The sequence below is a fragment of the Melanotaenia boesemani genome, chromosome 14 (assembly GCF_017639745.1).
Source record: "Melanotaenia boesemani isolate fMelBoe1 chromosome 14, fMelBoe1.pri, whole genome shotgun sequence".
NCBI classification, from domain to species: domain Eukaryota; kingdom Metazoa; phylum Chordata; class Actinopteri; order Atheriniformes; family Melanotaeniidae; genus Melanotaenia; species Melanotaenia boesemani.
This window is the reverse complement of record NC_055695.1, coordinates 13,058,733-13,085,816: the sequence shown is the minus strand read 5'-3', so window position 1 is coordinate 13,085,816 and position 27,084 is coordinate 13,058,733. Positions and strand designations below refer to the sequence as shown.

At 37.1% G+C, this 27,084-nt stretch overlaps 1 protein-coding gene across 4 annotated transcripts in view; it reads right to left on the bottom strand.

Annotated features, from left to right (window-relative positions):
* LOC121652818 (contactin-associated protein-like 4) overlaps window positions 1-27,084 on the bottom strand; it is a 127,067-nt gene that overhangs the window by 64,538 nt on the left and 35,445 nt on the right. For all 4 annotated transcript variants that reach the window (XM_042005863.1, XM_042005865.1, XM_042005864.1 and 1 more), the window contains exons 3-5: window positions 12,492-12,685; window positions 7,211-7,358; window positions 6,263-6,466 (exon numbers count right to left, since the gene is read on the bottom strand). In XM_042005863.1, the coding sequence (XP_041861797.1) occupies window positions 6,263-6,466; window positions 7,211-7,358; window positions 12,492-12,685 (546 nt within the window). The remainder of the gene's footprint in view (window positions 1-6,262; window positions 6,467-7,210; window positions 7,359-12,491; window positions 12,686-27,084) is intronic.

The window sequence follows — 27,084 nt, the reverse complement described above, 5'->3', positions numbered from 1 at the left end:
CTACCCCTATAAGGCAACAGATCAAGCTAAGGAGTGTGCACTACGAGCACCATTGACTATCAACAGTTTCAGGCTCCTGTGAAACTCTTATGTGTAGCTTTTACAAGGAAAAGTCCATACGGTTCCTATAAATCACTGAAGACAAAGTGGAAAAGAGTCACCAAATGCAAAAGTAATCACCACAGTTCCTTTGCTTTCTTCCTCTGCCAACTGGTACACAGTCCCAGTGCCTTGGGGAAGCTCTAAAACTTATCACACTTTCAGATAAGCAAAAAACCTGATTTTTTTTCTTTTCCTTTTTTCTTTATTTTTTTCTTTATTTTCTGTCAAATCTGAATATTCATATTTTTTCTCTTTAAAGAACAGCCAACAGCCACACAGCATGTCTTTAATATTGAGAATGCACAAAAAAGACATTTACTTAACATGTAGCTTGCCCTGTAAGCTTTTCTGATGACATCCTAATTTACTCAGCAATACGCTACACCATTTGTCCAGAAGCCAGTGGAGCAGGACACAGTAGCCCTCAGTGCATTCACTGCTGTGTATTACAGCTTCATAGTGACAGTTCACAATTGAACTAAATTATGAAGCAGCAAGCTAGATTATAGCAAACTGACACTTTGATAAATGTAAAGCACAGGGGAAATGAGGTGGTTTTGGAAACCACACATAAATCTTAATGAGCCAGTCATTTTATTCAAACAGCTTGGACAACCACAGGCAGAGAGCTGCAGCTTTTTAACTGTTTATTTGTTGCTTGTTTTGTCTGTTTGCTTATGTGTGTTGATCTGTTTGTGTATTTAAACTTTATCATTTATTTATGCAAATGTGCGTTACCAACTTTTTTTTTTGGTTGAAAAAGGACAAGTTTCTTCATGTTTGATCATGTCTAAATGTTACACATCCCAGATACTCATTGTTTACCATTAAAAGCCAACTTTAGCTCCTTTCTGCCAGAGCCAACTTGTTTTCCTCATGATGTGACACGCATCTCTGTTAAAGAGAGGAGCGGGACTGACAAGATCAGGTTGCCAAATGGGAGATAAGTGAGAGCCTCAGAGAATATCTCACACTCTCCAATACAGATAATACATCTAAGCTGGTGGGTATTATCTTTGCTCTTTTAGTTTGATCTTCTCTTCTCTTCTCTTCTCTTCTCTTCTCTTCTCTTCTCTTCTCTTCTCTTCTCTTACAGCTGACTGTGGAGGGGCATGCTGTGGCTCACAGAGGATGCTCCAAGCTATTGCTCTAAATTACACTGTGCACATAGCAAACTACTGGGAGAATCAGAAGGAGAGATAGAATTTTGTGCAGTCAGAAAGAGAAAAACATGCAATTAAATAGGACAAATAATCACCTTTGAAAACAGAACCACAAATAAATAAATAAAAATTAGCACAACTGAGGTGACATATTACCTCAATTCTGCTACACCATAGTGAGGGGTGGGGTTTCAATCTCATCTCTGTTCTGTTGTAACAGAAACTTGCTTATTTTCTTTTAGCATGTTACTGACTATTGGTTTAGTTGAAAAAAGCAGCAAACTTCAGGAGGCTGATGTTAGACTAATGACTTTTGCAGATGACACTTCTGTGCAGATGATATTCACAAAACAAAACCATCAGGGAAATAATACCCTTCCATCACTGGAGGGAATTGGAAAATTTACTGATTTAGTTGTATGACTGTGGAAGGGTGGTGACAGCCAGGAGTTAAGGCAAGTTAAAAGAAAAGGGAAAAAAGTAGAAAGGGGAAAAGAGAGGGGGGGAAAAAAACTTTGATTTGACATTTGTTGCACACTAAGATATTGAAATTTATTTTTTATTTATTTATTTATTTATTTACCAAATTGTGAATAAAAAGGATAACATAAGCTGTGAAAAATAACATTAAAACTCTTTTTTAAAATATGCTGAATGCTATTTTATCACATCATTATCTACGTTTAGTTTTTACCTGCTCTGTCTTTGAATTGTTTAATTTTCCATGCAAAGTGCAGACAGGCTTGACTCACACTTGATAAGTTTCAGAAGCATCTCAGAACTAGCTTGCCTTTTTTTTTTGTCATTACTAAAAATCTGTTTGGCAAAATAATCCTGACCAGTGATAAGTTGTGACAGAATAGATGCTTATTTGTCATCATCATAAAGCCTTACAAGAGACATTAGCTTTAAGGATACACCTACACGTATCCATGCTTATGCTTATTGACCAAATAGATTTTCTTGCCCAAACCTGTGTCATACAATGGAAGTATTCACTCTTTTATTACAATACAATAAAATAGTGAATACAAATGGATGAGAAAAGGAAAAAAAAGTTTAATAAACCAGGATTAAAGGTAATGATTCAATAATCAGCCTGAATCATTGATACAAGGCAGAATGAATACATGCTTCCACATCTTTTATGGCAATTTCTGACCCTACTGTCTGAATGTTGCACTAAAATTAAGGCTCATCAGTCTAGGCAACATTTTTCCAATCTTCTGTTTACTAGTTTTGGTGATCCCATGGGAATTATATCTTTTTAGCTGACAGGAGTGTGATTCCCAGTGTTGTCTTCTGCTCCTGTTGCTTCATGGTTTGATGAATTATGCGTTCAGTGCGTTGGTTGTACCAAGTGGTCATTTGAGTTCCTATTGCTTTTCTATCACCTCTAACCATTTTGACCATTCTCCAATCACCTCAGATATCAACAAGAGATTTTTTTCCAGACAAATGCTTTTCTCTGGATATTTTTGTGTTTTCGGACCATTCTCTGTAAACCCTGAAGTAGTTTGTGTGTGAATACTCTAGTAGATCAGCTGTTTCTGTAATGCTCAGACCAGCTGGTCTGGCTCCAACAAACATGCCATGTTCAAAGTCCCTTAAATCTCCATTCTTCCCCATTCTGATGCTCAGTTTGATATATGTGTTGTGAACAAGTGTACCTAATAAAGTGGCCAGTGAATGTAGCACAATGGAAATTACTCATTTGAAATGTGCATTTTGCAGCCTTTGCAACCTTTTCAGCTATGCACTACTCCATGGATGGTGACACAGCAAATAATGGGAATGTTTCATGCAGTAGTTACAACTGCACATAAAACACCCCAGAAGTCTTAAATACAGAAGTATTAAATACAAAATGGCAAAGCAAAAATTGCTAAAAACATCCTTATAGTTGACAGGTGAGAGGCAGGGTACACCCGTGGACAGGTCACTGGCATCACAGAATATACATCCATATTTCCTCCAATATCCTTCTCAGCACTCCAGTCATTGCAGGAAGAAACAATGTGTCATGATATACATAGCCTACTATGTACTACAGAGTTCATCCTTAACAAATGTTGGGACTATCCATGAAATATTGAAATGAAACAAATCTGGGAAAGGACATCAAGCTGTTAGAGAAATGTTGCGTGAGATAAACCCCTACCAGATTGAGAGACAGTGGGGGAAAAGACTGGGGTAAACACTTTAACACTAGAAAACATTTTTTTATATACAGAATAATAAAAATTATGTTTAAAAAAAAATTAAAAACAATAGTAAACATGTTACCCCAGCAAGTAACTATGTCCTCAAACAAGACAGTAACCAGTAACAATGCATTTTGGTGAAATCTACCAATTCCCCAAATCCCTTCAAACTCTGATTAGTTTTTTCTAAGACATTCCTTGAGACATGATTAAACACGAACACTGTCATGAGTTCACGGACAAAATGAAAAAGCATAGTTCCCTTGGGTTTTCTAAAAACTGGATCAATGGTATCTTACAAAATCACATCTGACAAACAGCATCACGGCAGATGGATGGAGACTGACTTCAAGCTCACTCCATTTCATTATAGAACAAGATGTGCTATATAATAAAATTATATCTATAGAGACGAGATTGGGGAATCTTTGGAACCTGAGTGAGTGTAATTATATGCTGTACAGTTTTGGTGTTGTAGCTGAGAATTTCCTCATAACTATGAACAATGAATCAACAATGAATGGAGAGACAGAGCAGTCAAATACACTCATTGCCATGCAAACTAAAAAAAAAGAAGTCTTCCTTTAAAGCTAGATTCATAATCCATTTATTTTTTATTAGCCATTTTATCCTGTTCAGAGCTGGAACCTTTCCCAGCCGATATAGAACAAGATGTGTAGTACACTTTGGCCAATTTACCAGTCCATATCAATGCTAAAAGAGATAAACAGCCATGCATTCTCATTTTCATGGTTTCTTTCCCCAGTGACTTTGGGGTTGAGGACAGAATCAAATCTTTGATTTTCATGATGCGGATGTGAATGATTCTGAATTGATTCTATAATGTCAAAAATTGATTCTCTATTTGTTCATTAATTTGGTAACGCCAGTGGAAGATTAAGAACTTGGAATGGTAGAAGTAAAGTGCTTAGATAGCCTAAAGCATGCACACCATGGCTGGGTGAGAAATTCAAATAACAGTCTATTAGAAATGTGGCAGCTTCCATAAAGTTGAACTAAAACATTGAGGACAAACGAAAAACATAAAAAAAAATCACATTTTAAGCTGAAGAAGTGTGGGAAACACCCAGTTGTAGTTGCTGCTAACCATAGGGTCATTGACCAGGTGTTGTCAAAGCTTCAGCTCAAAATGAAAAAGGCAAAGAAAAATAAAAGTTCTATCACAACATTTACTGCCATGGATTTTTGTCCATATTCAGCGCTGATACCAGGGCTTTTCAGCTATGTTGCACACTTTGGAGCCAAGATACAAGGATGCATGTTAAGTTGTACTCAGCCATTGCATCATTTAATAAAACTGACTGGAAAAGCAATTACGTACATTTATGTGCCACAGAGTCTTGTTTCACTCTAACTGCTAATTTAATTTGATGGTAACTGCAGATAATTGTCAGATAGTTTTTTTATGTGCTCCAAACAAGAACAGTGAATGAATGACTATATGTTGCTTGTTAAACATGACAAGAGTATGTTGGTTAGAATTCTGTTGGTTCTTTTTTTTTTTTTTTTTTGTTAGTTGTTCAGATAATTCTAACACCTGTATTAAATTAGTACAAGTATGCTGCTACTGTCATACTTTTGTTTTTCTGTTGGAGGAAGGTTAATTATGGATTGTTGCAAATACGTTGGAGGTACTAAGTAGCACATAGTGGGGGAAAAAAGCATACAATTGAAAAACAAATGCATCATGAATCAAATATAATTGTATTGTAATAAAATCACAGTCCTCTGAATCCTAAATGAATAGAAATTTAGCTTAAGGTAAGTTTGGCTCACACATTGTTCATCCCTGTGTTTATTGTCAACCTTGAAAACATTTAAGGCTAAATGCTATCACTTGTTCAATGTCTTTAGCTAGATTTATATCTTCCTAATTTTCATTTTAAGCCATATTTAGCCCAGTTTTTAGTTAGATGTATGTGGGTCACTTAGAAGTCTTTTCGACCAAAATATACTTAGGGAGTTTGCATATTTATGAACTTTGGGAGGAAGCTGGAGAAAAACCATATAAACCAGGAACCTTCTTGCTTTGAGGAAGTATTGCTAACCACTATATGACACCCAATACTGTTTTCAAATAAATCAGCTCTAATCAAGTTTGATCTGATAAATTTCTGTAGTCCATTCTAATTACTGGTGGCCACTGTTGAGTTCTTCCTTTTTGGCCAACATTACCCAATACATATGCTGGCAAACCAAAATAGTAATTTCTTTATTCATTTTTATGCATAAAAATGCATGATCAACAGGGTAAAGACTTCAGAACTAAATATGACTATAAAGATGTGAAAAAATGGAAAGTGGAAAGTGTTAATTATGAGTTAGAGATCATTAAATTGTTGTCATTGTATTGTACGATGAAATGGTATCATCATATATTATATATTATATATCATCATATGCTAAACATAAGCCCAAAATTGTCAGATCAGGCATAAAATTAATTAATTAATTCATTCATTTTTACCCATACAAACAGTTGCAATAACTTATACTTGCAATAGTGAACTGGGAATCTGTACCACCTCTATTGTGTGCAATGCTTGTTTATATTGTTTTATTTAACTTATCTTATTGTTATTATTGTTATATTTATTGCATTCTATTTGCCTCTATTTTGCTTTGTACTTGTATATATTGTGTCTTGTGCTTGTCCTGCTTTACTGTTGGTGTTGTATTGCTACTGGTACCCAAATTTCCCTGAGGGCTCTCTGAAGGGATTAATAAAGTATTTCTATTCTATTCTAAAATATTTCAGAGGTCAGGTTGTACCTTGTTGGTGGTAGAGCAGCAGCTTTCCCTTCTCCAGCACGAGATTGAGGCTGTGATCTCTCTGTCCTTCTGCATGCAGCAGCGTCCCTGAATTTTTTAGGGTTTTAAACTTAACAGAGATGATCTCCTTCGCTGTCCAGCTCGGTCTGATGCTCAGTCTGTAGACTAGGCTGCTGCTGCCATCAAAGCTTGCGATGTCAGATGCTACATGACAGTAAAAAGTAAGGAAAAAAGCTTTAATTTGTTCAATTCACTTTTTACTTTGAATAACAAACTTCTGTGTCAGAATTTTAGGCTAAATTCATGGTTTCAGTAGAAAATGCAAATATAACCTGGAATGACTCAATCATTGTATCGATTGCATTTTATTTGAAACAGCTGTGGTCAAAATTATTGGTATGACTGAACTACAATAAGAAAACTCATTATCCTCAAAATGAAAGGAAAATGAAACAGTTTTGTATATATATTTTCCATAAAATGTCTGTGGTTACTGAAAATTAAGAAACTGATATGCATTTAGACACGAAGGTCCTTGAGACAATAGCAGATTTTAGTTGTCTATAAAGATAAAAAACCTTCTCCTAATACACAGCTGTTTGATACTCAGAAATTGCTATTCAAAACATCTATGTACCAAAGCAGCAACACATGAGAGAACCTCCACCATGTTTTTACAGCAGATACAATATATAATAGATAATCTTTTTTAAATAAACCCATGAACTGCATTCTGCAAGTGTACTACATGAATTTCCTTTGTGCATGAAATGAAGAAATACGCAAATAAAATGTTAAAACCCAAAAACAAAATTCTCCCAGAGTCTGTCATTTATTTATTTATAACAGAAATCCAGATACAAGCTAAATATATTTATAAACAGATGTTGATTTTGTAGAGCAGAGGCCAATTTCATAGCAGAAATTGAACATAGAAAACAAACTTACTATATCTGCAGCCATATATTTCCAGTCTGAGTCCAATCCTCCCAGTAGGATTCCAGTCCAGAGGGATTAAGCGAAGATAGCGAGCGATCACTGGCTGCTCCAGTTTGTACTTGACCACAGTGTCAGCATTACTGTTGCCTGGATAAGCCTGAAACAACACATGTTATATCTTCATTTGCTCCATTTTTAAATTCCGTAATGAAGATTTGATGTCAATTAATTGCATCTAATTTGAAATATTTTGGTATATGTTCCTGAAGAAACTTCAGTAAAGACCATGGGTTTGATAAATGCACTTTGGTTGTGAGAAACAAGATGTTTCAAGTTTTAAAGTATTTGATATTTTAAGGAGACGCTAAAAGCTATAGTTTCTGAACTGTCTTGGCTTATAACTGTCTTGTGATAGAATGTTCTGTCCAGAAGGTACCCTACTTCTCACTCATTAGCAGCTGAGCTGATATCCAGTCCCCTGTGGCCCTGAATGGTATAACTCAGGAAAAACAAAGGATGAACAAAAGCAAAACCAAATATGCTGATAGAACTATTACAATACCTAAAAATAAAAGAGATGCCACACCAGTTATCATTTTATGGTCTCCCTTACCAGCTCAGTCCTGAAACAATCCCTCTGCATTTTTAAACTTTGAGCTTCCAGAGGCCATTGGTTTTATCTGCTGATGATGTTTCTCAAGCTCTCCTGTCTCAGTCCAATGATCAGTAACCCTGGGTCCTATTCTGTGCCCATACCATGCCTCTTTCAAAAGAATAATGGTTTCCATTTTCCTAATCAGCTGCCTAGAAATCTAGGGACGGCTTTCTGCCTTACAGGGAGAAAAAGAGCAAGAGAAACACCTGCAGTACTACCTGCAGGGACCAAACAAACTATCACACACGAAAATGAGCTACATTTGCTGTAATGTGTGCAAATGCATATCTGTTACTTGTACCCATCCTCATTATTTAAGAATGTCTGTGTGTGAGAGAGTCTGATGACTGTGTACTGATGACACATTGTGAGTAAGATTGGCTTCCCTGGCGATGCATAATTGTGATCTTAGTGCCATCTTCAGTGCTTTGAAGGACTGAGCCGGCTGGGCAATGGAGCGTTAAGCTCAACAAATGGCTCTGTTTCCTGCTGAGAAGGCTGAGGAGAGCAGCAGCTCATTTACCTGCCCGAGCACCTTTTGAAATATGAGTAGCCTCTGCCAAGCTTTCAGCGAAGGAGAGAGAGTTAGGAGGTGAATGGGACAAAGAAGAGGCGAGAACATGAGAATGAACTATAGAACAACAGTGACTGAGAAAGTACTCATTCATATTGACACAACAATATTAAAATACTTAGTTAAAAGTTCTCTAAAGCAAAATCCTGCTAAAGCAGGAGCAGCAGCAAAAGTTTCAGGTAAATAACAGAAATGTTTGTAGTGTCAATTATTTATTTTGTTTTTGTTCTAATTTATTTATCTGATATTCAGTGGTTGAACATTTTTGGGCTCCTGACATCTACATGTACACATGCATTGTTTTCTCTATCTTACACTCCAAAAAAAAAAAAAAAAAATCTTTTTCCATACTTGCTTTATCCTGTTCACAGTTGTAGGAAGTCTGGAATCTATCCCAGCTACAAGACAAGAAAAGGTCAAAAGGTCCATTCCAGGAACAAGCATGCTTACACTCACCAATTCACCTAAAATGCACATTTCTTTTGTTTCTTTTGATTCAAAGAGACCATGCAAACTCAACACAAAAAGGCCTCAGCCAAGATGTAAACCAAAAATCTTCTTGCTGTGAGGCGATACTGCTGATTTATTTATTTATTAATTATTTTATTGGAAGTTTGAGGTGTACAGTGTGAGGAGAAATGGTGAGAATACAGTCCCTTGTGGTGCTCCAGTACTGTTGACCACCATGAGAAATCAAACACGATCCTCAAAGTGCTTCTTGATTGGTCCAGATAGTGGGTTTTCTGTAGCAGGTAGATGAAGGCATCTTCAACCCGAAGCCCAATACGATATGCAAACTGTAATGGGTCCTGATAAAGTGTTCATCTGCTTATTGAGGTGAGCCAATAACAGTCTCTAAAGGACTATTATGGTTAAGATGTGTGGGCAACTGGTTTGTAGTCATTTGGTTCAGATGGGTAGGATTCATTTAGGCATTAGAACAATGCAGGGTGTTTGTGATGAAAAGGTGCTGCAGAATCTAAAATAGTTGGAGCAGGATTTTAGAATCCTGCTGCTGACACCATCTAGACATGCGACCTTGTTCGAGTTCAGTTTCTCCAGTTGTTTCTTCACCTGACTGCAGGAGACAGAAAGGCTAGAGGTGGCGGTAAAGAAGGTCTCAGTATGTTCTGATGTAGTGGAAAATGATCCTGTGTTAAGGTCCATGACTGAGCTGCAGGGTGATAGAGTGGAGGTCTGACAGTAAAGCTCTGGCTTTGTGTATGGTCTGTTTGACTGGAGGCAGGGGGTAAGACGCTGAAGATTTTCAGCTTATTAGCTCAGTCTAGACCTCTGTCACTCTGATCACCCTTTAACTTGAAGCAAGTGATCTTTTTCATTCCTGACCACACAATGTGATCTCACAAATTTGTGAAATAACCATGAGGTCTCAACACGTATTTACATGTTTGCTGCATGTAATTGTTCAAAATTACCATGCCAGGACTGTGGAAATTAGGGTAAAGTCAAAGTGGAGCTTTGTTGTGGTGTCTGTACAATGTTTGTGGTTCTGGAACAACAAAATAAAGTTACGTTGTGACGTAATGACAAAAAAAAAAAAAAAAAAAAAGAATAAAAAAAAAAAAAGAAAGAAAAAAGTTTTAAATACCTTTGTCCTAATTTCAATAAAATAGCCATGGTCATGCTGCTAATCAAAAATTTGGACACACTTTTCCATGAAGTGTTTTACAAATAAACCTGCCTGATCTTCTTTATTACTGAGCTTTACTGATAGCTAAATGTATCTTCATTTCTTATGACATAAACCTCGTAAGCTCTTTTGCTCATCTGAATGTGACCCAAACTACCCAGATAAAAAAAATGGCATCTGCTGAATGCAAAAAGAGCCAAGTCAAAGGCTGTGAGTGCTCCTCTGGCTATCTTAGGGTGGATGGTGGGAAAAGTGATTGCATCCCACCTGCACCAAAACCAATCTCACATTGAAAATATTGATATTCTCACGCAAAATGCCAGCCAGTGCTAGCTAATACTGGGTGTCAGTCTTAGAAAAGGTACATCATGAGGCCTTCTGTAATGAGTAAAGATTCCCTTCTCTTAAAGGGTTTCTTCCATTCAAAAAGTCCATTGAATGAATAACTTTTACCTCAAGTGCCTTGTTTGCAATTGCTACATTATATATTTATATTTTCATTATATATTGGAAAAATACCGTGGTCTGTTTTAATTGTGTTGATTGTTACAAATAATACTTAGGTTAAGAAGGAAATTCTTTAATCTCATCTTGGCGATTAGAGATGTTTGTTCAGAGAGTGTTATTTAACATATCTAGTCATATTGTGAGTCCTTCCAATGAATCTTGTGTCTTTTGGGGTTTTACTTAGTAACATTTACTGTAAAGAAATGCTTTTACCCAAACCCGAAAATCCTCGTCTGGAATATGAATCTTAGAACTTTAACATTAGTTATAACAGTTATGCAGAGGATACACAACTTTATGTGTCTTTGTCACCAGATGACTGCATCCCAATAGACTTACTGTGTCCGTGTCTGGAGCAAGTAAACACTTGGATGAAAGAGAATTTTCTCCAACTTACCCTTTAAAAACGTTGTGGCCCCTGGAGGCCGCCGAAAGTTCACTATTAGCAGAATTCCATTCAAACTGCCCACAAATAAAAGCTATAGTAGCTAGAATGATTTTTTTTTTTAGCTGAAAGCTAAGACACTCGCCATTCAAGACGTCACATTGTTATGAGTTGACATCGCCATCATGTTACACTACTTGTGATGCACAGCGGCAAGTAGGAGCATTCAGTGGTGATTATCAGAGAGACTGAGAGATAGAGAGGGAGAAAGATGGAGAAAATATTTGATTCTGAAGTTTATAGTGTGTTTGACATATTTTTACCATTGTTTTCAGTAGATTTTACCAGTTAATCAGTAGTTTAAGCATAGAAAATTACTCATTTTTACCACATCTCTTCAGCAGGCTTCGCACGTTTCTTGTTTGTTTTTTTTACAACATCATTAGCGTTTAGCTTAGTTTACATTAGTGTAGGTTAGTTAAGTCTTGGCATCATTCCCTGTTTTTTCTGCACATCTAGAGTAAATGGCACAGAGGAAACACATAGCCAAGCAGGTGAGGGAGTACATACAGTACTTGTACAATAAACCTGCACTACACAAGTTTGGAGTGTTGATAGACTCAGACCTGACTTTCAGCAGCCACATCAGAGGTGTCACTAAGACAGCTTTTTACCAGCTCAGAAACATCAACAGAATTAAAAGTTTAGTCTCCCAGAAAGACCAAGAGAAACTCATCCATGCATTAATCTTCATTAAACTGGATTACTGAAATGGTCTTTGAACAGGACTTCCTAAAAAGAGCATTAAACATCTGCAGCTCATCCAGGATGCTGCCGCTGCTTGACAAAGAAATCTCAACACATCACACCAGTTTTGACATCTTTACACTGGCTTCCAGTCAGTCACAGAATAGATTTTAAAACCTTTCTGATTGTTTACAAATCCCAGAATGGTTTAGGCCCAGAATACATCTGTGATATGTTCAGCGAATATAAACCTAGCAGAGCTCTTAGATCCAAAGACTCTGGTCAACTAGTCCAGACCAGAGTCAAGACTAAACATGGAGAAGCAGCATTTAGCTGTTATGCTGCAAACAAGTGGAACAAACTGCCAGTGGAGATTAAACTTATACTAAATTTAATTTCTCATCTGGCTATGCATAAAATCTGCACAGTAACTTTGAACTTATCTTGTTTTTAATTATTTTAATCTTATTTATGATTTTATTATGAATTTTTTTGCTATTTGTTGCTGCCTTTTACTACTTTTCAATGCTTTCTTTGCACCATCTTTAATGCTTTTAATGTTTTATGTAAAGCACTGAATTGTCTTGTACATGAAATGGGCTATACAAATAAACTTGCCTTGCCTTAAACTGTAGAGGCAACAACAAATACCAAACAAACTATTAACAGTCCATGCTTGTTTTGTTTTATATACAGGCTGTGTTTTATATGTTTGTCTAGCTGGCTTGCTAGATCAGAGATGTTTTTATCCATTAATTGCCGGAGGATTACCCCTAAGCTGTCTTCCTGCCGATGCTGTCTCCAGTTGTGTCCTGTGTCGCTGAACATCAACAAGTAGGCTGTCAGCCAATCAGAGCTGCCATAGCGACCCTGCGTGGCAACAGCAGTAATTTGCGTTCGCCTCCCCAGATCCACCTCCAACCACTGGTATTTGTCTGAGAACAAAGGAGACCAGCCTCCAGCTCCTGTAGGGAACAGAGACAAGCTGTTTTAGTGATGGGAATATTCTGTGACTACATACTTGCATCAGGATTAGTAGTAGGATTAGAAGTATGATAAATATCAAGAAAGAAATGTAACCTGTACATGTAGCATTAGGAATCTCACTTGAGTGCATCCTGTTTACTCATGTATAATCAAAGTCCACTTGTGATCAGATCAGTCAGTATGCACGTTTAACATCAAATGTAAACAGGCCCAAAATTAAAAAAAAAAAAAAAGAAAGGTCTGGTGACCTATTAAACTATTTCCCCTCAAAATGTTTGCTGGTTAATAAGGCACTGCCTGTCAAGGTTAAGGCTGAGATAAACATGCTTGCACTTGTGCCTGTTATCTTGATATTAACAAATTCCAATATTTTCCAAAAATGTAAGAGGTCAGTGTTTTTCATGGTGTCTGTATCTGCATATCAGGAATCTGCATACTGACATTATCGGATTCTTGCTTTAGTGTTTTTGAGCAAAGAGCTTTAAAACACATAAAAATAATGGTATTTCACAATAAAAATACACACCGAGATATACAAAACTGTAAAACTTTTTGGTCTTTGTGTAGGAGTAGCTTTTTTTCTGAGGTTATTTCTTTTCTGCTTGCTGTGTTTCCTGCTTGTTATGGCAGCAGGTAAAGGCCAGAACTAATAAGTTCCTCAGTAAGAAACTCAGACACTGACAATACCACTGTAGTTAGCAGACACACTGACCTTTACACATTACTGCTAGGCTAGAAGGGAGAGAAGTGAAAAGTACAAACAGGAAAGAAAGACAGTGAAGGAGTGACAGAGAAAAACTGATCAATTGAAATCTACAAGACTGCAGATGATGAATTAGGAGAGAATGGTTGAGAAGTTGATAACACTGCTCATCAAATGGAGGAGAAAATATGCCACACAGTGAAATCTGTCTCCTCATAAATCATTTAGTCATGGATTTCTTATTTTATCAGCAAACCATAACAATCGGTTGTCTCTCACTAGTTGTCTGTAATGACACCAACATCTTTTCACCACCTTGTAAAATGATCAAGGTTAAAGACAAATCAGGATTTGTTGGACATTCAAAATACCACATTACCATAGCAAATAACTACTCCAGGGCTCTTGGGAGCAAATGATTAACACTTTAAAAAAATAAGTGGTCCGAAGTTGTAAAAGTCCAAAATGTTCAGAGTAAGAATTTGTGCATAAGACTCCTTTAAATATTTAAATGAAACTTATTTTGTTCTAAGTGTCCTTACAAAGATAGCTTGTCAAGATATATTTTATACAAGTGTGTCTTTGTCAAGCTCTTTTATTTAAACTGAATATTAAAACTTGAGACAAATGGAAATCCTCTAAAACAAACAATCAGAAACATTGTTTTCATTATTGGTTATACAGTTGATATGACAAACCAGAAACTTAAAAAAACTATTTTTTATTAGACTAGCAATCTTTTTTTCATCCCAAACAGCTGTGATACAGATGGGATTCAGTGTTGTGCAAAGCTGCACAGAAAGGGCATAAAACGAAGACTGATATATGCAAAGTTGTGCCTGGAAGATCTGGCAGTGCTCAGCACATGCTGTGCTGTAAGGTCCATTAGCTAAGCTCATACTACCATTTCTGTCAGAGTGATAAATCTATCTAAATTGCTCAGTGAGCTGCATGGTGACGTGGTGCTTAGTTGCCTCACAGCAAGAAAGTTTCTGGTTTTAATCTCACCTAGGGACCTTCCTGTGTAGAGTGCATGTTCTCTATGGGTACTCCAGTCTTTCCCTACAATCCAAAAGCATTCGTGTTTGGATAATTTGGTGGTGTTTTTTTTTTTTTTTGTTTGCTTATGCTTACCACAGGAGTAGGTGCAAGAGTTATTGTTTGTCTATCTGTGATGGACAAACAATAACAACCCTGAATTGGATTCAGCAGCTAGAGAAGATGAACGGATAAAATGTTTCCAATAAATTAGGAGTTTTTTGTGAAGGGATTCTGAAATGGCATTACCTAAATGTGTGGGTTGAATAAAACAGGAACAATATGAGCTTTCTGAAACAAGAGTCAGGGTTTTCACCACTAACTTTCCTCTTTATGAAGCTAGCAGTAGGTTCGTGGCAGCTCCAAACATTTAGAACATCATGACATGAAACTGAAATTTCCCTGTTAAACAGAGATAATATTTTTTATCTGTCTCTTTTTAGAATTGTATAGGAAATATAGCTGATACAATCAGGTGATGTTTGTAGTTTAGCATAAATTAGTTATTAAATTAATCATTACAAGGTTTGGGAAATTAATAGCTTTCTGGACAGAGTTCTTTAAATATACATTTTGGCACCTAGAAAACCATAAGATTGATGATCTTAAGTATATTTAAGTCCCTTTGTGGCATACATTCTGCAAATTTTTTTATTTTTTTTACAAAGTACAATAAGTTCTCCAGTGTTCTTGAATTTCTTGGAAAGCTCTCAACTTCTTTGCTAAAGATATGTCAAAATCCAAACTTAAGGGTATAACTTTTAAGAATGTTTGTCAGCTGGAGAGAGGCTGTAGCTACAACCAAGGTTTTCAGTTCTATTAAAATTAGTGCATTTTTTTAAAGAACTAAATATGTCTCTTTTCTGCTAATATATTTATTTGGGCCAATATGAGAGCATCACAGGAGATGTTATTTAGGATGTGTCCTCCTGGTTCAGTGCTAGGACACAGGCCAAGGACGTGTGGTGTCAGCGATGGATTATAACTTTTTAATGGCAGCACTGGTGGGAGAAGAAACTCAGTACAGAAACTCAGAGATAACAAGTTCAGTTCCCCCAGCACTGAATTTGTGCCCGTCAGAAAGTCTAAATGTTTTTACGAGTGCCCTTGAGCCTCCCTGAATAAGAACACCACCTCAGAGCCCAACATCCTTTTAAATCAGGATAAGAACCTGCAGTTTCACCAGCTGGAAAACCTCAACTTGCCACAGGGAGTATTTGAAATGTGGAGCAGATTTTAGTAGAGAAGCTTGCATGGATCAACATTCTGTATTTAAAGAAACTCAATCTTATAACTGTAATGCAGTACCACAAGCAAACTTCTATCCTAGGATCTTTTAAATCTGTTTAATGAATGTATATCAAATTATAAGTAATAAATGTGGTTGACATGTTGTAACCACACATATTTTTCTTGTAACTCAGAAAATTGGCGTGTAACTGCCCTGGATATGCTACGCCATAGGGAAGCATCAAATGATTGTATACTAATCAAATAAAATAAAACAGCCTTAAATCCAAGCCAGTAACACATGTGTAGACGTTTGCATATTGTAAAACTGACACACAGACCTATTTTACATTTAGTAATAGCTTGTTTTTCAGTTGAGTGAAATATTTGATATGTCTCAGCAGAATTCACTCAAGCACTTATGTACTGTTAAAAAATGCTTTGATGTAGATACTAAGAGTTTAATTGCAGTGGCTTGTCATTTGTTTAACTTTTGTTAGTTAAAACAGAAGTGTGTGATGTTTTTACTTTAAATTAAGTCAGTTTTGATTTCAAAAATGTCTTTTTTCCTTATCCGACAAAATTCTGCTGATTTAGCCTTTGTTTGGAGCCTGTACCCTGTTGCACCATCTGCAGCAATATTAGACTCCCACAACAAATGTGCAAATAACAGTTTGGAAAGTAAGCTGAGGGAAAGTCACAGGACCAACAGACATTAGAAATGTAATGTGATGAAAACCAACAGTTATGCTACCTTCTGTGCTGATTTGTGACAACAGGGAGTCTGGGCAAAGCAGCAGTATGTTACCATCAGAGGGACAATTAGCTACAGGATATTTACCTAGCTCTGTTCTGTGAGAACAGTGTTCAATGATGGAGGCCTAAAGAAAGATCTAATGTAATCAGCCACAATAAATTCCACAATTCTAATAATTTCAGTCTTTGCAAAACACTATGAGAACAACCAGTGATTCAACTGTATACTTTTTCTTCTGCAAATCTACCATATTGGAGTCAGTCAACACACACAGGGTGACACAACACTTGTCAGGGCAATATGGCTTCATTGGGAGAAAGAGATGTTTGCACCAGATAAATGCAGTGTTCCATCAGCATTGGTGCACAGCTTTTCCATCATGTGTTAAGTGAACAAAAGGTGAAGTCACTGAAAGGGACAGGCAGACCAAAACAGGACTGATGGGAAATGGATACAACCCATTACATGTGGAAAAGATCTACAAGCAATGCAGCAAGTCCCAGACAGTCAGGCAGAAAGACATTATAATAATGCCATGGCAAGATTTGAATTGGCATCTCTGTTAGCTTGGGGGAAATTTTTACATTTTGTAAGCTAAATTGACCGGGGCATCCCACGTTATTTCAACACAGTTGTAATACTGTCAGCATTGCTATTGTTTCTACTACTATTGCTACTACTTTGTACTGAGAATAAGAGAAAGTTTATTAAAAATAATCTGTTTAGTTTGCAAAGTCATCAAATTACAAGTAAGGTTTAGTTTCATTTGGAAGAAAACAAGTTAACTACAATGTCCAAATAATTAAACTGTGTCCTAGAACATTATTTTGAAAATAAAGTAGCCTGTTTTTTTTTTTCTGTTTATCACTCAAACTACTTTACACCACAGTCCACATTGACCCATTCATGCAGGACTTTTTATTTTATACAATGAGCTCACTTCTCTATTCTATCCATGTGTGTATGTTGTGTATTTTTCAAGTTATTCCCACCAGCCTTGTAGTGCCTTTTTTATATTTGGACTAGTCTTTCTTACTACTGTGGAAAACAATCAAAACATATTATGTTAAAAAAATATTTAGTTTTTCTTGTTGCAAATGCACAATTGTTTACTAGTTTAGTGTTGTTTAATTGAAACAGCAGGTCCCAATAAGCTCTACATAAATCAATTCTGCCTGCTCTGACTCAAACAGTAGACCCTTATGGTCTTAAATTAGATAATTCGACATTTATTTATTTATTAGACATTCGAGTGCCAAGACTTTTCATCAGGAGTTAACTATAACTGGAGGATAGCTTTTCTCGTCACTTTTACCTGGGATGAAATATTTCATACATGGACTAGTCTTTCCAGGATAACGATGCCACCATCACAACTAAATAACCTGATAAAAATTAGATTAAGTGAATTGTGTGTTATGATCGTCACAGTTACAACCACACGGAACACTTTAAGATTAATCCATTGTTTTAGGGCGGAGACAGACCTCAAAGCCTTCTGGATTTTCTCAACTTTAGGACTACTATGCAAGGCAGTGCCTTCTAATATCATCACTAAAACATCAAAAATGGCATTATTGTAAATCTTTCAGTAAAAAGTGACAGATTCTTCCAACAGTTTTCCAGAATAAGTGTCAAGACATAATAAAGCTGTTCTGGTACACGTATGTATGCCTTTCGCTTTAATGGTACTGTTGTGGTTCTATGGATCATGCTGAGATTGTACTTCAGATATACATTGTGAAGATTTGTGGAAGAAACCTGAAAACATCCATTTTGCTAACTGCAGCAGTGATCTCCATCTGGGGATGCCGGCTGCCTTCCCTAGTCGCTTTACATATTCATCCCTGAATATGCATGGTTTTATTATCATATATTGCATTAATGTGACTGAGCATTTGAAGTAAACATATGGACCACAGATAGTGGTCCATATGATAGAGTTCATATAATCTTTTTTTCCTTCTTCTTCTTTTTTTTATGAGCCATGGATTAGCAACCCTGGATATTTTTTAATAAACTGAGTCAGGGATGTAGAAGCAGAAAAAGAAAGAAAGGTATAATTTGAGATGCATTTAGCAACATTTTGTCAATGCATCAGGTAATATTTACTTATTTAGCTAGATTTGTCACTACCTGAGATTAAGAGGATTTGAATGGAGGAGCTGTGCAATTTCACCAGATTAGATTTTTAAGGGTGGTATTAAATGCCACCTTGAGAGGCAGAAATGACACTTAAACATCATGCAAAAATCAACAAGATTCCATGGCTTTCTTCTGTTTATTTAAACCTATAGCTCCTGTTAATGTCACCACTCATTTTGGAATCCAAATTAGCAGTTCCAGGAAGTGATTACTGAGGAGTGATGTGTTCCAAACCAATTTCACTATAATCTAAATGGTTTGAATGTGCACTTATTAGTATGGCCCACTGGAAAACAAATCTACATGCTAATTACTGCCATTAACAGTTGCTCATAAATGTTAAATGATGTCATTAGCATTTGGTTATAAAATAGAATTAAGTAATCGCAATTATAAGTGGGACTGAGGTTTAACTGCAATTACAGCGGTGGGTCAGATGAGTTTGCAGGTCATGACTGGCAGTGCTGAAGTCAAAAGAAAAATGTCACAACCAGACAAAGTCTCCATTGGGATCACTGTGTACTTTACATTTACTGACACAGGGATCCTGAATCACTACACTCTCACTATGAGTTTTTCAAGTATTTTATCACAGAGCAACTGCTCCCTGCAGAATGTAAAAGCCGCAGTTTGGAGACTGGTTGACTTTGTTTTTGAAAAGCACAGCAACTATTTCCAATGCCGCATGACTGTTTTAGATCCTGTTTCATACCTTCCACTTGTTAGAGGGGAAAAAGCAATCTCCCTGGCCTCTCTGCTTGTACAAAGAGCAACTGCTGCTAATCCATTTATGACTGTGAGAGCTCAAAACCAGGCTTTCAAGGTGCTGAACATTTTTTTAGTTTGGCTGCTCTCATTGTTTTAGAATTGATATCTTTTTTTTTTTTTTTTTTTTTTTTTCAGGTGTCTTCAGCTAAAGAAGAAACCTTTGTTAAGCTAAAGAGACTACAGAGAATAAAATATTTGCTCCAGCAGTTTTTATAAACATTGATTATGAAATTATCATTATATTTTCTGTGCTATAAACTGTAAAAAAATGTGTAACTATTTCCATGGTCTAACCCCTCCTTTATGCCAGGTGTGTGTGCACCATGTTACGGCTGCACCACAGTTTTGTTCTGACCTCTGTGGAGTGGCAATCTATGCTGGGAGCATGCCAGGTGTGGAGTGCCCGTGAGTACAGTCCACCTAGCAGGATCCATGAGATCATGAAATCACAGGAGTGGAGAATCTTGTGAATCTTGTGATTCTCCTCCTCCAGAATAAACATTTCGTCTTCTATGATGACAAAAAAACACTGAGACTCCCTGACCGGTTAAACACAATGTTTGAATGGTTCAGCAGCACAAATCTGCATGGGAGCTTTTATTTTTAAAATTACTGGAAGCTTTTACTCTGCTCCCATTCTGGGTGAATAGAGAGTCAAAAATACACTTGGCATGTAAATTTAGTGGAGCGCCGTGACAATGTCCACCTAGCAGGATCCACGAGATCACAAAATCACAGGAGGAGTGAAGAATCTTGTGATTCTTGTGAGCGCAGGGACAATGTGCTTCTGGGACACTTCTTATATGTGCTGCGGTGCACCCAGCGGAAACCAAACCAATCAATAAAACAGCCGCGAACAGCAGCGGAAGCCACGGCGCAGCCATAACGTGGTGCACAGGCAGCAGTGTAAAGGAGGGGTTAGAGGCTCACAAGGCAGACTGGGGTTAGAGGCTCACAAGGCCGACTGGACGTTCAATGATTGTTGGGGTGTTTTAAACAAAAGTTTCTCCTTTCCCAAAACTTGCTTATCTGCTGCGGGCATGCAGGCAAATAATCTACAAATAGAGTCATTGAATATGTGACCTCTAGTGGTTGTGAGAGCAACTGCATGTTCACTATAAAAATGCCAACCGTGATGATGACAGCCATTAAAAAAGAATGTATTTAATTTTCAGAACATCACGAAGTAGTTTTAATTTCTAACTTCCATTCTACTTTATAACATAATAGCAAAGCTTATGATGAGGTAATGATGGTTATGGGTTTTTAGACTCGTTCCATTTTTCCGTACATTTCAGATTCTCTTTTTATGGTTTTGCATTATTTTACTATCAGCCTGCACATTTTTCTACAATAGCATTGCAAGAACACAATGAAGTGTTTTGTTCATGATAAACCTTCTGAAAGCCTTCTGAATTCAGATGTCCAAAATTTGTTATAAAAAAATAGCTGAAAAAGCACAAGCAGATTTTGTGTTTGTAATTCTCTCAAGGTTTTCTTATCAAAGCTCCTGGTCTTGTTCAGCTAGACCTTATAATTCTGGAGCGCTGACTGACTGAATATGAAGATGTTTGTCCAGGTGAACATTTAAAAAAAGAAAAAAGAAAAAAGTATTGGCCTCAAAAATTTAAATATTTAACCACTCCTTTATTTATCTTTTATTAATTAAGATCCTTCATCTTCCTAAAAGAATGAACCCACCCATGTCACCCATTATTCTTGGCAAAACTGTATAACTCAACAAAATTTGATTTGAAGTAACCGTGTACTATCATTGTAAGATCTCATAGAGATGCACCAGTGGATATTTGATCAGACTCCAGGTTAAGGCGGTTCTAATACCTGTTGCACAAAAAGATGGACTTGGAAAGATGCTGACATTAACACATTTGATTTGATTAGTCACTTTTTATTCTCCCAAAAATACTTTAAGATTTTCTTCTTTTGGTGTTTTTAACCACATCAAATAATTTTATATTCTAATGGTCTGAGAATTGTTCATGTGTTCATGTTCACTGGTGGTTGTAAGACTCTCCTGTCTACACAAAAGAGCTCACTATCTTTAGGGATCTCATTCTTGGAACGCTGTCTTGTTGGTTTATTTTGTAACTGAGGCAATTGGTTGGGTGGATAACAAATTCTTTCGTAAAGGCTTTCTTGGAGTCTTCCCTAGTGTTGATTCAGTTCCGTCTTGTCAGTTTCTAGCATTTTTCTTGACCTCATAGCTTTGTTTTCACTCTGACACAAACCATCATCTATGAGGCCCCGTGCAACACTCACTTATAGTTGTTATACTTAAGTAACAGGGAAGTGCAAGTATGAAAACATACCAAAACCTGTTCTTCCTGGAGAATGGAAAATCTTTGAAAGTTTTTGTTTATTTATTTTTTTTTATTATTATTTCTTTTCATTGTTACTATATAAGAGTGCCTTCCTTTCTTAGTAGCAAAAAACGTAGTCACTTGAGCGTCTATGCGGATCTAAGTCACCCCCCGTTTCTTGTCTTCGTCCAGTCATTTTTGGACTTCAACAATATGAAAAAGAAGAACATTTTCCATGTCAGGACACTTCCCAGCTTAATAATTTATTTGCTTCACACAAGCAGTCATTTCTCATATTCCTGTTGGCTACATCCAGCATGTTGCCAATCAGGACAAGCATGGTGAGACACAGCACTTGGAGTAGAGGTACTATTTTAATGCCATAATGGAATTAACAGGCCAACCAGTGCCAGTCCCCATATGAGCTGACCAGCTAGCACAAAACTAACCTGTCGTGTTCACCTCCCGCCCACTACTTTAGTTTTCCTGGTCAAAAATGACCGGCCTGTTTTAACTGCTTTTAAATTAGCACAAAAAACATTTTTCACCATCAAATTTTTATTCAACATTCTTTAGCTGTGAACAATGTCTCAAAGTAGTGTTTAACATGAATTTATAGAATCAGACATAAAATAACTGCAGTGAAAATGCAAATAGGCACTGAAAATGTATTACAAAATTAACATATAATGGAAAAAAATGGAAAACAAAAACTAAATTCAACATGAATTTGTGTTTGTGTGTGTGTGTGTGTGTAGGTGGATGGGTGTGCACACGTGTGTATAGCAGAATATAGGCCTGCTAGACTCTGCATCTCACAGACTTTTTGTAGCCTCATGGTTTGAGCAACATACTCCTGCTGAAATCAACAGACCTATGTAGAATTGGAGGTCTACCAGGTCGATTTCTCTCAGGTGTCCCCAAACACACGCTTCCCCAGCATGTTTGTTATCTCCAGTATAATTCCCTCAATGGACTCTGGTAAAAAGAGTTGGAAATTGGACTTGATGTCATCCACATGAGATGTCACATACTGTGTTGGCCCTGGCATCATCTTTATGATGTTTTCCACTCTTGCTTCACTTCCTCTGTCCTGGGGGGATGAAGACCAGAGCAAGTGTTCACACCTGTCCACAGGTGCCTGTTCTTCAGGTGCCTCTCCCTCTGCATGTGTTGACTGCTCAGTCTCCTCAAAGTCTGGATCAAAATCTGTGTTGTCTTTCACTTCCAAGGCCTCCTCCTCTATCTCTGGTTCAATTTTAGTGCCCTCTGACCAGAACCTCTTCAACAGAGAACTGCTTGGTCAGTTGCCTACTCATTGTGCTCAGAGTAAAAGGACTGCAAGGAAACATCAAGCTATATATATGGGGTCTGTGTGAAGATGATCCATTGATTAGTCTGGAAGGTGTGGTTCACGTGGGGGATAGGCACAAAAGTGTGGGAAAGAGATGGGTTCACATAACAGACACCTGTCTAGTGTGTGTCTGTGTGAAGATATGATACATTGTTTCATCAGGAGGTTGGTTCACGTGGGAGGATCGGCACATAAGCGCAGGAAAGAGATGTGTACCCACAAAAGACATTGTCCAGTCTGGAATGTGTGAGTGAGTGAGTGAGTGAGTGAGTGAGTGAGTGAGTGAGTGAGTGAGTGAGTGAGTGAGTGTGTGAGTGAGTGAATGAATTGGGGTGGTGTGTATGCGGATGTTTTCTGTCTGATGGATGAATATAGTTTGGATACCCATTCATATCCCTATGGCGGTCACTTTTGGCTGGGCACACCACAGGTGTAACAAGGTTGATTAAAACACTCAAAATTCAATGAAAGAGGTGATCATCACTTTCATATGTTCAAGTGCATAGTGTGGAGGATATCATAAGGCCTTGAGGCAGTCAGATGTAAAACACAATATTTATGGATGTTTTAAGTTGTAAATTGGTCAGAGTTGACCCGAACACTACAGGAGGGCTAAATGGCAGCAGAGATGTAGAGGAGGCATGTGAGGGTTCTCAAACCTCTACAGGTTTAGAAGGCTTTTGTTTGTATCATCAACTTGCCTGACACACTGTATACTTGTTGAACCAGTGGAAACAATTCTGAATTTTTCTTTAAATAATTAATTTCCTACAAAAAAAAGAACATTGTACTCATAAGAAAATAAACATAATATGAAGATATTCTGCTGGGTCATTTTCCCTACATTTTTTTCTGTCTTTCTTTGTGTGACTGAATGAGTAACAAACCCCAGAATCTCTGACTACAGTAGGGATCCAAAGTTTGGGCACCTTGATTAAAATTCATTGTAATGTGCAAAAAGAAGCCAAGGAAAGATGGAAAAATCTCCAAAAGGCATCAAATGACAGATTAGATATTCTTATAATATGTAAAAAAAAAAAAAAAGTTAGATTTTATTTCCATCATTTACACTTTCAAAATAACAGAAAACAAAAAAGTGGTGTCTGCAAAACTTTGGGCACCCTGCAGAGTTAATACTGCCCCCTTTGGACAGCTGAGCCCTGACAGTGTCATGGATTGTTCTCAGTCATCGTCTGGAAAGACCAGGTAATATCAATCTCAAAGGTTTTAAATGCCCAGATTCATCTGACCTTGCCCCAACAATCAGCACCATGGGTTCCTCTAAGCAGTTGTCTAGAACACTGAAACTGAGAATAGTTGACACTCACAAAGCAGGAGACGGCTATAGGAAGATAGCAAAGTTTTCAGATGCCAATATTCTCTGTTCAGAATGTAATTAAGAAATGGCAGTCATCAGGAACAGTGGAAGTTAAAGCAAGATCTGGATGACCATGAAAAATATCAGACAGAACAGCTCGCAGGATTGTGAGAAAAGCAAGTTAAAAACGTTTGACTACACAATCCCTCCAGGAAGATCTGGCAGACACTGGAGTTGTGGTACACTATTCCACTATAAAAAGATACTTGTACAAAATGTGGTCTCCATGGAAGAGTCATCAGAAGAAAACCTCTTCTACGCCCTCACCACAAAAATCAGCGTTTGAAGGTTGCAAATGAACATATAGACAAGCCTGATGCATTTTTGAAACAAGTTCTGTGGGCTGATGAGGTTAAAATAGAACTTTTTGGCTGGATTGAGCAAAGGTATGTTTGGAGAAGAAAGAGCACAGAATTTAATGAAAAAAACCTCTGTCCAACTGTTAAGCATGGGGGTGGATCAATCATGCTTTGGGGTTGTATTGCAGCCAGTGGCATTGGGAACATTTCACGAGTAGAAGGAAGAATGGATTCAATAAGATTCCAGCAAATAATGGACGCTAACTTGATGCAATCTGTGAAAAAACTGAAGTTAAAGAAAGGATGGCTTCTACAAATGGATAATGATCCTAAACACACCTCAAAATCCATGGTGGATAACATCAAGAGGCGTAAAATGAAGGTTTTGCCATGGCCTTCACAATCTCCTGCCCTCAACATAATTGAAAATCTATGGATAGACCTTAAAAGAGCAGTGCGTCACAGACAGCCCAGAAATCTCAAAGAACTGGAAGACTTTTGTGAGGAAGAATGGGCGAGGATACCTCAAACAAGAATTGAAAGACTCTTGGCTGGCAACAAAAAGCGTTTACAAGCTGCAATACTTGCCAAAGGGGGCAGTACAAGGTATTAACGCTGCAGGGTGCCCAAACTTTTGCAGACTCCATTTTTTTGTTTTCTGTTATTTTGAAAGTGTAAATGATGGAAATAAAATCTAACTTTTTTTTTTTTACATATTATAAGAATGTCTAATCTGTCATTTGATGCCTTTTGGAGATTTTTCCATCTTTCCTTGGCTTCTTTTTGCACATTACAATGAATTTTAACCAAGGTGCCCAAACTTTGGATCCCCACTGTATTCTCTTCTCTGGGACCAGTCAGCCACTGAGTACTAAATGGGGACAATTTCGAAATGTTGCCTCAAATAAACTGCAAAACAAGCTAGTCATTCACAAAGTCTGCATCAGCATCTGATGTAAAGTTCAATTCAATTAAATTCAATTTAAATTTATTTATATAGCACAATACAAACAGCGCCTGCTGACCAAAGTGCTTCACAGAAAAAAACAGATAAAATAACAATAAGACAACCAAAAAAACACAAAATACAATAGAATTACAATAAAATAACAGTGAAAGTACCAAGTAACAAGGTATACCCCACAATTTCAGCTCATGTTGAAGGCCAGGGAAAATAGATGCGATTTCAGTCTGGACTCAAATTGACCGACGGATCTGACAGTCAGAGGAAGACTGTTCCATAGTCTGGGTGCTGCCACAGAAAAGGCTTTGTCACCTTGTTCCCACCTAAACCTTTACTGCAGTCAGTTAATTACAACTCAGGTTTATGCTCCTTTAGAGAGAAGGTGACTTTTCTTCAAGGAGTTTTTGATGTACCAGTTTAATATAATTCCAATGCATTTCTTTATACAATACAAATAGTTAGCAGTAATGGCTGATCTATCAATATATTAATTTATTTGCATCCCTAAACACAGTCTTGTTACAAGTTAACCCTCTTTAAATTCTAAGATTTAATGTTTAAAAAAAATCTTAAAATATGATTTGGTCCTCACTATGTCTCAAAATTAGGTAAATACCACCTCAGAACAACATACATAAGTTACAGTCTGCTATTATTTGGTAGTACACTCTATGATTTGATAGCCTGTAGAATCACCTTTAGCAGCAAAAATCTAAAGTAACTATCAAATATGATGTTATCCATTGTGATGGACCGAGCAGTGAAGGACAATCAGGCACAGATTTAAAGTTCAAAAAAAGAGGGTTTTATTTTCACCCAAAAAAGTAATCCAAACAATTATTAAATCAATGAATAATCTAGCCCATAAAAGAGGTCAACATAACAAAACTCTACTTAAATAACTTGTGGCAAAAATAACTCTAACAGACCGACCAAACAAATGAAACAAACTGACCTGACAAATGAGACACAAGGGTAAACTTAAAGCCTAACAAAAGACACAAAGGGGTAACACACAAAAACCTAACTAAGCTAACAAAAGGAAAACCTCAATTCCCCCCCTCTTGATGCTGTGAGTGATCTAGTCCAATTAGTTGGCTCCACCCCGTAGCCACCTGCTGGTTCCCATGCCAAAGGACTGGAGCCACTAAAACAACTCAAAAGAATATAAATTGTAACACCACAATATAATCCAGAATGCGCGCCAGTTCTAGAACATACGTGCTGTCACTTATGAAATTAAACTAATGTCCAACCAAATCATATAATGCTCTGTAAATTAAATCTAATATCAAATATATAAATGTGTGTGTGTAGTACTGTCTACTGCAGATTGCCACTCCTGTGTGGCTGTAGGTGCAGCCATCACATCCATCTTATATTGTTAATGCACACTGGTCCTAAAATTGTGCTGTAGCAT